Raw genomic sequence first — 15,403 nt, forward strand, 5'->3', positions numbered from 1 at the left:
CTCTTGTTTGTTCACACCAGCGGGAAGCCCCTCCCACTGAGTCTGTGATGTCATGAGTTGTTTCGCCCAGTAGGTAGTCTGGTTTGTCATAACATCCTGTGTGTAAGTGTGTTCTACAACAAGGAGGCTGGAACAACGGCAACTAGTTCAGTGGGGAAGAAATAACGGATTGTAAGGTACTGTCGGAAAATAAATCAGAGATATTTTAGTACTTGGATGATAGGCTGTAATACATCAGTGTGTGTGTATGTATGTATGTATGTAGGACTGAATCGCTAGGGAAGGAGTGAGCGAAGAACAGTAGAAAAAGAACAAAAGAGGAAGTAGAGCAGAGGATTCTAGTTAATGAGTAACAGCCAGCAGCCTGTCTCAAAGGTCTTCCCCACCCTAGCCCTAAGCCTGCTGGGAAAAGTCTCTTGGCAGGCAGGGGAGCGAGGGAGAGAAATGTTGATAAGACCTCATTAAAGAAGACCGGAAGAGAAGAGAGGGAAGACTCCTGTTCCTTGCTTGTTTTCTGGTTGTCTGACTTTCCCGGTCTCATCACCCTTCCCCAGCCGGAGCTCTCATGGGCAAGGCGAAGGCCAACGCTGGGCCCCTGGCCCGGAGGCCTGATAACTCTGCTTTCAAACAGCAGAGACTGCCTGCCTGGTCCCCCATGCTCACAGCTCAAACCGTCCTGCCTTTCTTCTACGGTATGGCCACTGTGTGTGTGCTGCTGGGAGTGTGGCTTCTTGTCACCGTGCAGAATACACATGAACTGAAGGTGAGTAAGCGATCCTTTCAGATAATTTTTTATTTTATTCTACCGTTACACACAATAACTTGAAATGGAGCAGGTAACACCCTCCAGAGCGCATAGCTTATGTAACCATGAACACAAGATAGAGGGAGAGGTAGAAAGAGATGATAAGAGAGAGGACTTCCAGGGTATTCTGTGAAGAAGTGAAGCTAGAGTATAATAAATGGCTGTGGGAAACAAACATAAGATTCATATAGATTTGAATGTGTTGGCTATACAGAGCATTCAGAAAATATTCAGACCCCTTGACTTTTTACACATTTTGTTACGTTTCAGCCTTATTCGAAAATAGGATTAAATTGTTTTTTTCTCTCTAAATCTACATACTACCCCATAAAAAAAACAAACACATTTACATAACTATTCAGACCCTTTGTTGAAGCACCTTTGGCAGCGATTACAGCCTTTTTGGTATGACGCTTGGCACACCTGTATTTGCACAGTTTATTCCATTCTTCTCTGCAGATCCTCTCAAAATCTGTCAGGTTGGATGGGGAGCATCGCTGCACAGCTATTTTCAGGTCTCTTCAGGGACGTTCGATTGTGTACAAGTCATGTCTCTGGCTAGACCATTCAAGGACATTCAGAGACTTGTCCCGAAGCCACTCCTGCGTTGTCTTGGCTGTATGCTTAGGGTCGTTGTCCTGTTGGAAGGTGAACCTTCGCCCCAGTCTGAGGTCCTGAGCGCTCTGGAGCAGGTTTTCATCAGGATCTCTCTGTACTCTGCTCCGTTAATCTTACCCTCGAGCCTGACTACTTTTCCAGTCCCTGCCGCTGAATAAAATCCCCACAGCATGATGCTGCCACCACCATTACATTTACATTTAAGTCATTTAGCAGACGCTCTTATCCAGAGCGACTTACAAATTGGTGCATTCACCTTATGATATCCAGTGGAACAACCACTTTACAATAGTGCATCTAACTCTTTTAAGGGGGGGGGGGTTAGAAGGATTACTTTATCCTATCCTAGGTATTCCTTAAAGAGGTGGGGTTTCAGGTGTCTCCGGAAGGTGGTGATTGACTCCGCTGACCTGGCGTCGTGAGGGAGTTTGTTCCACCATTGGGGTGCCAGAGCAGCGAACAGTTTTGACTGGGCTGAGCGGGAACTGTACTTCCTCAGAGGTAGGGAGGCGAGCAGGCCAGAGGTGGATGAACGCAGTGCCCTTGTTTGGGTGTAGGGCCTGATCAGAGCCTGAAGGTACGGTGGTGCCGTTCCCCTCACAGCTCCGTAGGCAAGCACCATGGTCTTGTAGCGGATGCGAGCTTCAACTGGAAGCCAGTGGAGAGAGCGGAGGAGCGGGGTGACGTGAGAGAACTTGGGAAAGTTGAACACCAGACGGGCTGCGGCGTTCTAGATGAGTTGTAGGGGTTTAATGGCACAGGCAGGGAGCCCAGCCAACAGCGAGTTGCAGTAATCCAGACGGGAGATGACAAGTGCCTGGATTAGGACCTGCGCCGCTTCCTGCGTGAGGCAGGGTCGCACCATGCTTCACCGTAGGGATGGTGCCTTGTTTCCTTCCGTTGTGACACTTGGCATTCAGGCAAAAGAGTTACATTTTGGTTTCATCAGACCAGAGAATATTTTTTCTCATGGTATTAGTCTTTTACGTGCCATTTGGCGAACTTTTAATGAGTGGCTTCCGTCTGGCCACTCTACCATAAAGGCCTGATTGGGAGAGTGCTGCAGAGATGGTTGTCCTTCTGGAAGGTTCTCCCATCTCCACAGAGGAACTCTGGAGCTCGGTCAGTGACAATCAGGTTATTGGTCACCTCCCTGACCAAGGCCCTTCTGCCCCGATTGCTCAGTTTAGCTGGGAGGCCAGCTCTAGGAAGAGTCTTAGTGGTTCTAAACTTCTTCCATTTAAGAATAATGGAGAGCCGCTGTGTTCTTGGGGACCTTCAATACTGCAGACATGTTTTGGTACCCTTCCCTTGATCTTTGCCTCAACACAATAGTGTCTCGGAGCTCTGCGAACAATTCCTTCGACCTCATGGCTTGGTTTTTGCTCTGACATGCACTGTCAACTGTGGGACCTTATATAGACAGGTGTGTGCCTTTCCAAATCATGTCCAATCAGTTGAATTGGCCACAGGTGAACTCCAATCAAGTTGTAGAAACATCTCAAGGATGATCAATGGAAACAGGATGCACCTGAGCTCAATTTCGAGTCTCATAGCAAAAGGTCTGAATACTTATGTAAAAAAAGTACCTGTTTTTTATTTAAATAAATTTGCAAAATAATCGCTTTGTCATTATGGGGTATTGTGTTTAGATTTGATGAGGAAAATATTTTATTTAATCCATTTTAGAATAAGGCTGTAACGTAACAAAATTTGGAAAGAGTCAAGGGGTCTGAATACTTTCCAAATGCACTGTATATATTTCTCTCCCTCCTGCTATATCTCCTTCCCTCCCTCTACAGGTTGACTACACACACGCAGGGTCATGTGATAAGTGTTTTGAGATGCGTAAAAACCGTTCCAATGCGAGCCAGAGCTGCAACTGCACTGTGGTGTTTACCATTGAGAACACGTTCAAGGTGTGTGAGTATGTGTGTTTGTCTTGGTCTCTACACTTCGACAAGACCACAAGCTAATGTACTGTATGTGTCAGTGTTAAAAATGTTGGAATCCAAGTAAGACGGACAGTGATTATGTGTTTCCTGTCCCAGGGAGATGTGTTCTTCTATTACGGCCTGATCAACTTCCACCAGAACCTCCGGCAATACATGGACTCCAGGGATGATGGACAGATGATTGGGAGAAATAAAAACCTCAAGGTAGCTACTGTTAATCTATCAATCTATTATTCTCTGTCTTCATCCTCTTAATTTCCTGGTTAATTCTGAGCTTTTACAACATCAAATCCTTCCTGTCTGTCTCTACAGAACCCGAGCTCCTATTGCGAGCCCTTCATGAAGGATAAGAACGGACTCCCTATTGCCCCTTGTGGGGCTGTGGCCAACAGCATGTTCAACGGTATTACACCATTACTCAGCAAATCAGTTTGCCATCAGTCTCTGCTAATAATGTCACTGCATTAATATCCAGTGATATGATCAAATCTCTCCCTGACATGAAATACCTGGTTTTGATTAATTGACTGATTTGATTTCTTGATGAGTTTTGTTTGTGTTTATCCCAGACTCCTTCACTCTGGTGTACCACTCAGCAGCGAGCAGTCGGGTGGTTCCTCTGTTCAGGAAGGGCATCACCTGGTACACCGACAAGAACGTCAAGTTCCGCAACCCACAGGTGGAGAACAAGACCCTAACGTTAGCACAGGTGTTTGAAGGTGTGTCTCACAACACACCCACACAGTGTGTTCACAGCATGTTCAGCGACACAACGCACCCACAGTGTGTTCACAGCATGTTCAGCGTCACAACACACCCACACAGTGTGTTCACAGCATGTTCAGCAACACAACACACCCACAGTGTGTTCACAGCATGTTCAGCGTCACAACACACCCACACAGTGTGTTCACAGCATGTTCAGCAACACAACACACCCACACAGTGTGTTCACAGCATGTTCAGCAACACAACACACCCACAGTGTGTTCACAGCATGTTCAGCGTCACAACACACCCACACAGTGTGTTCACAGCATGTTCAGCAACACAACACACCCACACAGTGTGTTCACAGCATGTTCAGCGTCACAACACACCCACAGTGTGTTCACAGCATGTTCAGCGTCACAACACACCCACACAGTGTGTTCACAGCATGTTCAGCGTCACAACACACCCACACATTGTGTTCATGGTCATGATTATTATTAATACCACATTTTAATTTAATAGACATTTCTGTCGCTGCTCTCTTGCCTTTCCAAATGTTGTATGACTGTTGTCAAAACCTTTTCCAAATCTCAATGTCGTATAACCGTTGTATTGCTGTTGTTAAAACATTGTCTGGACTCTAGATGTAACCGTTGTCTGTGTGTTGTCAGGCACGGGCCAGCCTCTGTACTGGCAGAAGCCAGTGTATGACCTGGACCCCTGGGACCGCAACAACAACGGCTTCATCAACGAAGACCTGATCGTGTGGATGAGGGAGGCTGCCTTCCCCAACTTCAAGAAGCTCTACGGGGTCCTGAACCGAGCCATAGAACCCTTCACCGAGGGGCTGCCGGCTGGAAACTACAGCGTCCTTATCTCCTACAGTATCCTTTGTTATGCATATTACTGTTACCAGGGAGATCAGTCAATCAAATCAAAACTCTTATTTTTTTTACTGTATATTCCAACAGCATGTTCCTATTTCCAACCCTTAGGTAGGTAGATTGGGGTTAATGTAGCTAGTCTCTCTTTGGATGGTAGTGAAAACCGTAGGTTGTGGCTTGGAATATTGGATGTTTATTTGGTCAGTTACAAGAACAATGGAAAGTCATAGCACAAAAACACCAACAGCTATTTCCTTTATTTGTGTGAAAACAATTGTTAGCCCATTAATAGTAAGCCTATTTAAATCCTCTGTTTAGATTAAAGGTTTGTGTTCACCTTATGTGGCTATGTTTATCCTTGACCTCTGCCCCCTCTCCAGACTTCCCAGTGGAGTACTTCCAGGGCAGAAAGGAAGTGGTCCTGTCCACAGTCAGCTGGTTTGGGGGTCAGAACAACTTCCTGCCCATAGCCTACCTGGTCACAGGCTGTCTCATCCTGCTCCTTGCTGTCATCCTCACCGCCGTCTGGTGGAAGTTTGGTAAGAACGGACGGAATATGGAGGAGTGATGGAAAAGGTGACGAAGAAGAGGAGACATATGGAATTCATAATACTGTAGATACAGTGAATGTGATTATTAAAATGGTCAATGGTCTAAATTTATGTAGTTCTAGATGAGAGATGGGGTTTGTGTTTTCATCATGAATGCTTGTACTTGGTTTAATTTCCCTACATGACCATGTGGTGGCAGTAGTGCTGTTAGAATGAAACGAGGTGGGAAACCATAGGAAATTGTTTTCAGTGCTTGAATATGCATTAAAGACATGCTCTAGAACTTGTGATGACTAAGTCTTTTTTAAGCCTCCCACTGGGTGTGTCAATGTGTAATCTATGAGCAGAATTACTGTTTTACCTCAATTAGCCAGTTTTTCTAGAAACTGCTACACCATTTTCCCTACATGTTCCAGCTCTCTAGCAATTTGAGTTCAACCAATGAGCTTCAGTCTCACGCTCGTGAGTACTATCAGAACTACCACTTTAAGATGTGAAATATGAAGAAATCATTGACGTTTTATTTTATTCACTGTAAAAGTTTTTTTTAAAGCTTTAAAAGGCTTTATTTCACCTTGTACAATCTGTGAAGACAGAAACACAGTGACCAGGGAAAACACTGACCTACGGCCAGCCTACCTACTGAATCCCTAACCTTTAACCTAAAGTTCAACTGGTCCAGGTTCAGATTTGGTGTTCAGGACACGGATTGACCGGACTAATGTGCTCCACTGACTACAAACATGACTAATCAAACACAGATGCAGTACACTCATAGGGACAGTCGTACAGACATAGCTAGCCGCACACAGATACTCTCTTTAGGACAACCATACAAAGACACTAATGAAAGCCATTACATTGATACCATAGACAGCAATTCAGACACACATACTAGAATGAGGCGTTTCTGTAAATATTAACTTCTGCATGTTGATTGGCCACTAGTGATAATGTTCTCTCGCCGTACCGTCTGTCAGGATCCGTACCATACACACACCTGACGCGGTAACCTAGACTACTCCAGTGTGAGTTTGGCTGGAGTGGATCATCTTCCTCTAGCACACAGAAGTCCTCCAACCTCTGGATTCTCTGGGAATTTACAGACGTAAATAAATTATGCATAATAACAAAACATAAGGCAATGTTTAGTCTCACTGACATATTTTAGAGACAGCCCTTCTGTTGGACAGCTCCTCTCTAGTATCACCATGAGGGCAGATTCTTCCTCTTCAAGTAACTGGTCCTAGTCTGGCAGTGTGAATCCAATCGGGCAAATACAAATGGCACCTAAACGTTATGCAGAGGTCCTTTTTGACTGTCACGTGAGGCAAGGTGTCCATGACAACAGTGTAACCATAATTATTTGAAGCTGATTCATCACCGCTTTCCATAGTGTATTTTTTTTGTGAGTCATTTTCAGCAGGAATTATAAAAGAAAAATAAATAAAAAATAAATTTCAGAAACTTCAAACAGGTTTTTGGTGTGGATTTCACTCTAGCTTTATGTATAATGTGATTGGTTAAACTCAAACATTTTGACAGGTCTGATTTTGTGAACTAACTGAAAGCTGAAATAGTACAAGCCTCCAATCAAAGCGTACCATAGTAAACTGAGGAAGCTCCTCTTTAGACAGGTGACCTTTGGCCTTTATGCAGAGAACACTTCAGTGGTAGAAACATTGACTTTCTATAGAAGGCAACCACTTCAGAGAACCTATTGTTTCACTTTTAGATTGACACGAAAGGAACTAATAGATACTCAGTTTGACAAAACATCAAATTAAGAGACACACAGAGGGGACTTGGCTGGGGACTTGACAGCCTGGCTGAAACAGTAGTGAGCTCTCCATCTCTCCTTGTTTCTTCTCTTTCCGTTCTCTCGCTCTCATGTAGACATTCATCTTTGTGGTTTCAGTGATAGGACTGGTATGGTACTATGCTAGCACTCTCCGGCCATGCACGTACAGGTAGACACTCACATATAGACTCCTCTGTAGACACTCACATATAGACACACTCACATACAGACATCTAACTTGAATGTAATGTTCTTTACAGTTTAATTCACCCTCTCTCTCTCCATCCCCCTCTGTCAATGGGGGGGTGTGGTTTATGGCCTTGTCAATCAAAGTACTCACTTCAGCCCTACCCCACTGGCTTCTGATTGCTGCTCTGAGGCACCTGATAGGCTAAATCCTTAGTGGGTGTGGCCTGTCCTGTACTCTTGGGCGTGTCATACATCGACCTCCCCGATTGCCCGCTGTCTGTTCGCGTGAGAAGGGAGGCAGGGCCACGACCCATGAAGCTGGAGACTGTGGTTGGCTGGTTCAGTGTGGAGCTCCCTGATAAGTGGCTTGCAATGTCAATCATAATGGGCGTGGCATACTCTGCACCGGAGGCGGGCAGGGGTTCAGCGTAGGCATGGTAGATGTCTGTTGCCATGGGAGCGTCATAGAGGTTAGTGTCCATGTAGCCGGGGTCAGAACCTTCCTCTGGCTTGAAAGTTGACCTCTGACCTAGTGATGTCACGACACCGCTGACCAGGGGCTGGGCGTACTCTAATGGAAGAGATGGAGAGGGTGTGTTCAACATACAAACAACTGTGTGGCCGTGTCCGAATAACCATACCTGCGATCTAAATAGTATGCATTTTAAGTATTCAAAAATAGAAAGGTTTATAGTATGTGAAATTTCAAGGATGCTTTAAATGCCAGGATGTTATACTAATTTTGGATTTTCTTCTAGGAGAATTCAGTGTGGACTTTTGAGGAAGAGAATAGTCTTTCCAGACTCATGTGTGTCTGACAACAGCTGATAAGAAGATAAGGGGACGTTCTGTACCCAAATCAACACAATTGTGCGTTAGATTACACATTCTCAGGAGCCTAGTATGTTGATATGTTGTTTACTGCGTTCGTTTTTTAATAAACAGAACGTTCTAAGTTTTTAGTACAATTATTACACAGTATAGCGGTGTTTGAATACCCATACTAACATACTGTCTACAACATACTTAATGAGTATATACTACATACCATTAGTTAACTTTAGTATACTGTAAACGAACGGTATCATTTCAGTTGAGCATACTAGAGGTACGCTTGTCTACCCGAAGTTGATGCTATTGCTAGCATAACAAATTACCATCTCGACATTTTACGACTTCGGGTGTGTTCGTAAATTCAATCTGGAGTCCCAGAGTGCACTCTGAGCGTTTGTAAATTCACAGCGTTGTCAGATTGTCAGTTCGTAAATTCAAAGTTTCTCTCTTGGAGTGTTCCGAGAGTACAGTGGACGTTCTGACCGAGGAGTAGGGTTGATCCGAGCGTTCTGAGCATCATCACACGGCAGTCAAGCACACACGCTAACTGGCTAGCTACTTCCAGGCAAATGAGAGAATACCTCACTCTGACCATTTTACCTGCCCTGGCAGAGCTGCTTAGGCTGTTTTCATGTTATCCAGAGCGTTGGTGACTAACTGTGCTGCTGGCAACAATTTTAATAATGCTTTTTTGCCAACGTTTACTGACACCGGTCATATTCAACTGGTGTTGAGCGTTTGTAAATTCATTAGTTATTCTGCAATCAGACAAGAGTCTCTGAAATGGGAGTAGATAGCCAGAGAGAATGTATGTCCATTGAGAACGCACAATGACTATACCACTTTGCTAAGAATGACGTGAATAATAAAGTCAATAAACATTGGGTAGTTAGTTGGATAGCATATAGTTAATATACTGGCAAGTTTGATGTATTAGTACCCAACTAACATTAGGTACCTAGCTAACATAGGTATCTACTGCTGTCGTGATATGCGGTTCGTAAGGATAGCGTAGCCAATAAATTGTCAGCCAACATAACCTGTAACTTATTTGAAAAGTCATAATTTTATTAGATTGCTTAACATTTGTCATAATTAGTAAAAGCAATGAATTTGTATCCGCTCTTGACTGCATATTTTATTAAAATCTGAAAACGTTGTGAAGCCAGGGCCATTTTCTGAAAAATTGCATTATGGGCCCTAAAAGCATGGCAATAGTGTCCACTGCTTGTATACCTCGTAGGTAGTATGACATCCGGGAACTGTTGGCATACTAACTATATCCATACTATGACTAATAAGCATACTATAAACTCAATTTAAGTTACAAATAGTATGGTTAGTGCGGTTAGTATGAGTATTCGAACACAGCTTATGTCTTTTTAGTAAGTATTAGGCAAGACAGATTTGGGACACGGCCTGTGTGTGTACCTGCGGGTTCGGCCCGTAGTCTGGGGGTATTCCCTCTCACTCTGAGCCGGCCCACCTCACTGCTGCTGTAGCGGACTGACTCCTCCCCCTCCGCCATCTTGGATGGCAGGAACTGCTTCATACTCTTCCACCAGTCTGGACAGAGACACACACGCAATAAACATCTAAACACACACACACACACACACATACTGAGAGTGTTGTGTTTACCTGTACGGTCCCAGAGAGACCGGTCATAAGCTCCCTCTGAACTATTCTTCCTGAGGAGAAAGACAAAACAGAAAGAAATGTAACATGCTGACCACACAGCAAGCATTGCAAAATAAATGTACACTGTTAACGCGCTGAAAATCTCCTATCTCTTCATTGGTTTTTAGGAGCATATACCCACGTGGGTGATTGAAAGATGAACTGAGGTCCACACTCCAGGGCAGTTGGTGGTGGTAACGCACCTTAAAGTTGGTTGCCAACAACCATATAAAGTCCACAGAAGAAGACTGAAGGAGGAGGGATTACTAGAAACTAACTAGGCTTCCCCTTTTATCTGTGGATTAATTGTTGGAGTAGAGAACACACAATTGTGTGAATCAAAATGGGTCAAAATTCTACAAAGATCCAGAAAAAAAGACTGCATTTCAGAAAAAATAACAACCCAAATGTTTATATCACAGGACAAATTAGCTAGCAACAGCATGTGTTTTGACCTGACCTCAAATTAATATAGTTGGTTCAAAGTTTGTTTTCACACATCAACCTGCGTGTCCTGATCGGGTCTAGAGTGGATGGACAAAATCAACATGCGGGAAATGGCGCGTGCCCGGCCTAGTCAGCATGTAAGTGTTCTAGGTTGTTGGGAGCTACTGAGTGGATATCTGTTTAGTTGTTACTAGTTATAGTTCATCCTCACCTGTTCTTCCAGTGCCAGGCACAGACCATGGTCAAGATGAGGGTGGTCAGAATCATGACCAACACTGGCACCAACACCGTTGCCAACGCCACGTCTACGACCACAACACAACCAGTGTGAACCAACAACAATCAACAACACATGGACTCTTTTCCCTTTCTCCTCTCGCTCACCGTTGATGGTGCATGGAGGCATGGTGGTGTTTCTGATGGCAGGGGTGTGGGTGGTCCGGCTGTACATTGGGGGGGTGTCCGTGGCCACTGAGGGAGGGGGAGGCCGAGCGGGGTGGTATATCCGGGGCCTCGCTGTCCAATGGAAGAAGAGACAGAACGGTTAGGATCACATGACTCCAATAAAGTACACTAATCTTTGTTATTCATTTTTCAGCATGTAGTAAAACACAATGAATACATAACAAATATAAGTTCCTACCAATGATCCTGCTACTTAGTTCAACAATGTTACCCAGCCTGTTCTTACACTTTAAGTTTATATTGCCAAAACAGCAGATCATATGGAATGTTCAAATGGATTTTATATATTATCTGTAAAATATGGTCATCAGCGTCCTATCCACCCTGAAACAGTTTCCTCAGGAAGAACAGGCTCTTATTTCCCTTTGTACAGATAACATCCACATTGGCCTCAATAGGATCCCTCAACTCCAATAGCTAGGTTGCCATCCAATGACGAAGGTGCATAAAGATGTCGGAATTCAGATATGACGTCATTGTTTTAGCACTATCCAGTTTTTTAACTACAGTGCGCGACATGGTTCAATGCACTGTTAATCAGCACAATCAAATGTTGGGTTTTTTCAAATTGCTGGCGTCTTAGAGCTAAAATTGAGATCATGTATACTGTGCTTATGACGATTTAAAAAAAACATTAGCGAAGAGCAATGTACAATACGGCGAACTTAGCAAACAAGGTATTTGGGGTAAGTATATGGGGGCTGCCATCTTTATGCACCTCTCCGCTATCGGCAACAGATTTATATGCGAATATTCGCAAAGAAAATATGCGCATTTTCGCACCAAACTGACTTGTTGCAGATAAAAATCAGTGAGTGATGATGTAGTGCACACACTTCAGTTTACATGTACCGATTAAAAATGTAAAGTTCAATGTGTTTTCATCGCATTTTCAACTCTACCGAGAGTTAGACTGTTGTGTTGAATAACTAAATGTACCTGCTCTGGTACTGGCACCTGCGCTCTAGCCAACAGCTGGCAGATACAGTGAGGGTAGGCTATGAGGGTAGGCTATGAGGGTAGCCTACCCTCACACAATGATAAAATAATTGAAATTCACTGATTGGCTACAAAGTCAAAACATCTGCATGTGATTGGCTGGTTTGGTTACCTTGATGGAACTGGCATCCGAGCAGCTCAAACTTGAGGGCAATTCGCTGGTGCCACTGGGTGGGGCTTATCCTCACATAACGCGCCTCGATTGGTGGGATGAAGTTATTGCGCACCTCCTGGAGATAATTGGTGTTCCCTTTAAAAATCTATCAGGAAACAGAAACAGACATCTGTAGCAATAGCTAATGGGGTTCCTAATAATATACTACTAATACTACACTGAAGCTATGTTAACTAATTATATCTCATGTTATCTTGCCTGTGCTTACTGCCAACAGGTCTACTGTATTGTACATTTTATGTATGGTGTATAACAAATGTTTGATTGCTGCCTTCTTGGGACAAGTCTCTTGTAAAATAGATTTTCACTAGTATAAGTAAGGGAAAAAAGCCCTGATTACAGAGCCTGACTAGCACAAGCACTCAATCAATCTCCATCCATCTTTAATGAGCTGCTGTCCTGACTGAGTCTGACTGACCACAGCACTTACCAACCACAGTCAGCTCATGTTTCCTGCCATAAACAACCACAATCAATTACTGATGCCATAGAAACAAACGACTCCATCTTGCACTCCCATATTTTGTCTAAATAGGCTTTCTCTCTCCTTAAAGGTCATGAACAGTCAAAATCATGTTTTCCATGAAATTTGATGATATTTGAAGGACACAGGATCAAAGTATGATGACCAAAGTATGAAAAATGACTTGCTTCTACAATGATAAAGTTTGATCACAAAGTTACTGGTCCTCTCCCCCATGTCAAACACTTGGATTAATGATTAAGGGGACACCTTAAACTCTCATTTTAATACACCAAAGGTAACATGATATTCTCTAACCTCATTTAAATAAGTACAGCCTTGTAACCAACATTGAAGAAGGCGTTTGCAGAAGGGCGTGGTTTATATAGTTAGATAGCTACTCTACTGGTGCTAAGATACTTAAATGTTTCCCCTTTCATCTGTGTCTGGTGCTAGCTAGTTACTGGCTAGCTAGTTCTTCATCTGTGTCTGGTGCTAGCTAGTTACTGGCTAGCTAGGTCTTACATTTACATTTACATTTACATTTAAGTCATTTAGCAGACGCTCTTATCCAGAGCGACTTACAGGTCTTCATCTGTGTCTGGTGCTAGCTAGTTACTGGCTAGCTAGTTCTTCATCTGTGTCTGGTGCTAGCTAGTTACTGGCTAGCTAGGTCTTCATCTGTGTCTGGTGCTAGCTAGTTACTGGCTAGCTAGTTCTTCATCTGTGTCTGGTGCTAGCTAGTTACTGGCTAGCTAGGTCTTCATCTGTGTCTGGTGCTAGCTAGTTACTGGCTAGCTAGGTCTTCATCTGTGTCTGGTGCTAGCTAGTTACTGGCTAGCTAGTTCTTCATCTGTGTCTGGTGCTAGCTAGTTACTGGCTAGCTAGTTCTTCATCTGTGTCTGGTGCTAGCTAGTTACTGGCTAGCTAGTTCTTCATCTGTGTCTGGTGCTAGCTAGTTACTGGCTAGCTAGTTCTTCATCTGTGTCTGGTGCTAGCTAGTTACTGGCTAGCTAGTTCTTCATCTGTGTCTGGTGCTAGCTAGTTACTGGCTAGCTAGTTCTTCATCTGTGTCTGGTGCTAGCTAGTTACTGGCTAGCTAGTTCTTCATCTGTGTCTGGTGCTAGCTAGTTACTGGCTAGCTAGTTCTTCATCTGTGTCTGGTGCTAGCTAGTTACTGGCTAGCTAGGTCTTCATCTGTGTCTGGTGCTAGCTAGTTACTGGCTAGCTAGGTCTTCAGTCAGCATGGAACAAAAGGGGGGGAAGGGTCCTTCAAAACTCCCACCCAGTTGTCAACACATCCGTCAGTGCTGAACCTCATCACAAGAGAACAAAAATTACATCATTGATGCAATTTCAATGTTGTTTGAGTTGCTTTGTGTATCACTAAACTAGCTTGAGATGATTTTACTGCAACACTGCATCCAAGTTGCTATAGCGTTGCAAAGAGCTGTCAGTCAAGGCCAGCTCATGAATATAAGCTCCCCGCCCACTTAGCCTGTCTTTTCAAACTTCCTGGTAGTTAGCCATGAGGGAAAAAGTACTTTTCAAAATGACTATTCAGGACCTTTAAGGTTATTGATGAGAGGGATATTTTCATCACCTTGTCCTGGGTAGCATCTGCCTCCCGATAGATGTTCCAGTGCTGTCCGTCATTGCTGTAGAGGACCCGATAGGCTGACACGTAGAACTGGTACTCCAGGAGGGAGGAGCCTGTAGTGGTGATGCCTGTGATCCTCTTCTCCTTCTTCAGATCCACCTGTAACCACTGCTGCTGGTCGCTGTGAGCCGACGCCCAGGGAAGCCCCGCCCCATTAAGGCGGGCCCCAGTTGGGCCCCACTCGCTGGGTTCGCCAATCACGTCACTCCATTCCCACACCGAGGAAGCAAAGAGCTGGGAGTCCCTAACAACGCCCGACTCTAGACCTAGTGTCCCATAGCAACCTGAGAGAGAGAGAAACTGTGAGTCTGTATTAAATTGGGAGGACACATGGCTGTTTTGGATATTGTAGAAGTGATTGTGGTGGCAGGTGTAGTTGAAAAGGATACATAAGCATGTGTGGCTATGGTGGTTGTGGTATCATGGTCTGTTTTTGTATATTGTAGCTGATTGAACTCACCACTCGTCTTGAAAGTGAAGAGGCTGTTGGACAAGGTACCACTGGAGAGAGATAGACATAATGATGGAGAGAGATGGAAAGGGAAGAGAATGCAGATGTATTCTCCCAGACAGACAGGAGTACTTACACAGTGGAGGAGACGTTGTTTGCCAGCGAACCATCGTAGTGAGGGATGCCCTTACTGTTGACCACACTGATCTGACCGCCCACAGAGTTAGACACCACACCTGCATGGATGGCTGCTAGACACACTGGAGACGACTGAGGGGGGAAGGAGATCCATTCATGACTGTTTGGAAAATGTACATTTAGATGTATGACCATCTTCATAAAATGACTGCTACGTCAATTGAATCCCTGCTGTTGCAGAGAAGGGGTTAGAACAGGAAGAGAGAGAGAGAGAGAGAGAGAGAGAAGATCATGAGAGTGGCAGAGGTAGAGAGAAAGGAGAGAGAAGGATAGACAGAGAGGAAGGGAGCAGTGTGTCGGTGGTTGTGATTATTCCACTGTCAGCTGAGAGGCCATATATCCCAGTGAGGGACAGTAATGGGTTGTATAAAGTTTCAGTGAGATAGATCACAGAGGACAGCTCTCAGCCTCACAGATAACAGGAGATAAGTCATCATGACGACGTCACTTCCAGGCAGGGGGAACACTGAGTGGCATGAAGAAAAGAACGCTGATCCAAGGTCTGTTTCAACTC

The 15,403-nt window shown here is 44.3% G+C and overlaps 2 protein-coding genes across 3 annotated transcripts in view; one reads left to right on the forward strand and one right to left on the reverse strand.

The window, feature by feature from the left end:
• The first annotated feature begins 59 nt into the window (after window positions 1-59).
• On the forward strand, window positions 60-5,813 carry tmem30c (transmembrane protein 30C). Of its 2 annotated transcripts, none has more exons than XM_071354712.1 (8): window positions 60-176; window positions 555-763; window positions 3,226-3,342; window positions 3,475-3,582; window positions 3,691-3,781; window positions 3,948-4,097; window positions 4,764-4,976; window positions 5,357-5,813. In XM_071354712.1, the coding sequence occupies exons 2-8, from the start codon at window positions 566-568 to the stop codon at window positions 5,542-5,544; spliced, it is 1,065 nt and encodes a 354-aa protein (XP_071210813.1). In that variant the 5' UTR covers window positions 60-176; window positions 555-565; the 3' UTR covers window positions 5,545-5,813. The 2 variants fall into 2 exon arrangements, with proteins under 2 accessions (XP_071210813.1, XP_071210814.1); XM_071354713.1 differs by having other exon boundaries at window positions 79-171.
• A 1,192-nt stretch (window positions 5,814-7,005) lies between these two features.
• LOC139546383 (discoidin, CUB and LCCL domain-containing protein 2-like) overlaps window positions 7,006-15,403 on the reverse strand; it is a 32,072-nt gene continuing 23,674 nt past the window's right edge. The window contains exons 5-13 of the mRNA XM_071354711.1: window positions 14,828-14,961; window positions 14,701-14,741; window positions 14,184-14,524; window positions 12,055-12,202; window positions 10,863-10,994; window positions 10,690-10,783; window positions 9,993-10,042; window positions 9,783-9,917; window positions 7,006-8,088 (exon numbers count right to left, since the gene is read on the reverse strand). Of these exons, the coding sequence (XP_071210812.1) occupies window positions 7,676-8,088; window positions 9,783-9,917; window positions 9,993-10,042; window positions 10,690-10,783; window positions 10,863-10,994; window positions 12,055-12,202; window positions 14,184-14,524; window positions 14,701-14,741; window positions 14,828-14,961 (1,488 nt within the window). The 3' untranslated portion in view covers window positions 7,006-7,675. The remainder of the gene's footprint in view (window positions 8,089-9,782; window positions 9,918-9,992; window positions 10,043-10,689; window positions 10,784-10,862; window positions 10,995-12,054; window positions 12,203-14,183; window positions 14,525-14,700; window positions 14,742-14,827; window positions 14,962-15,403) is intronic.

The sequence above is a fragment of the Salvelinus alpinus genome, chromosome 20 (genome assembly GCF_045679555.1).
Source record: "Salvelinus alpinus chromosome 20, SLU_Salpinus.1, whole genome shotgun sequence".
NCBI classification, from domain to species: Eukaryota; Metazoa; Chordata; class Actinopteri; order Salmoniformes; family Salmonidae; genus Salvelinus; species Salvelinus alpinus.

Excerpts from the sequence above, each read along its gene's own strand:
- tmem30c (XM_071354712.1), top strand. The coding sequence starts at position 566 with ATGGGCAAGGCGAAGGCCAACGCTGGGCCCCTGGCCCGGAGGCCTGAT. Across the intron at positions 764-3,225 it reads AGAATACACATGAACTGAAG|GTTGACTACACACACGCAGG; the intron begins GTGAGTAAGCGA and ends CTCCCTCTACAG. Across the intron at positions 4,977-5,356 it reads CAGCGTCCTTATCTCCTACA|ACTTCCCAGTGGAGTACTTC; the intron begins GTATCCTTTGTT and ends CCCCCTCTCCAG.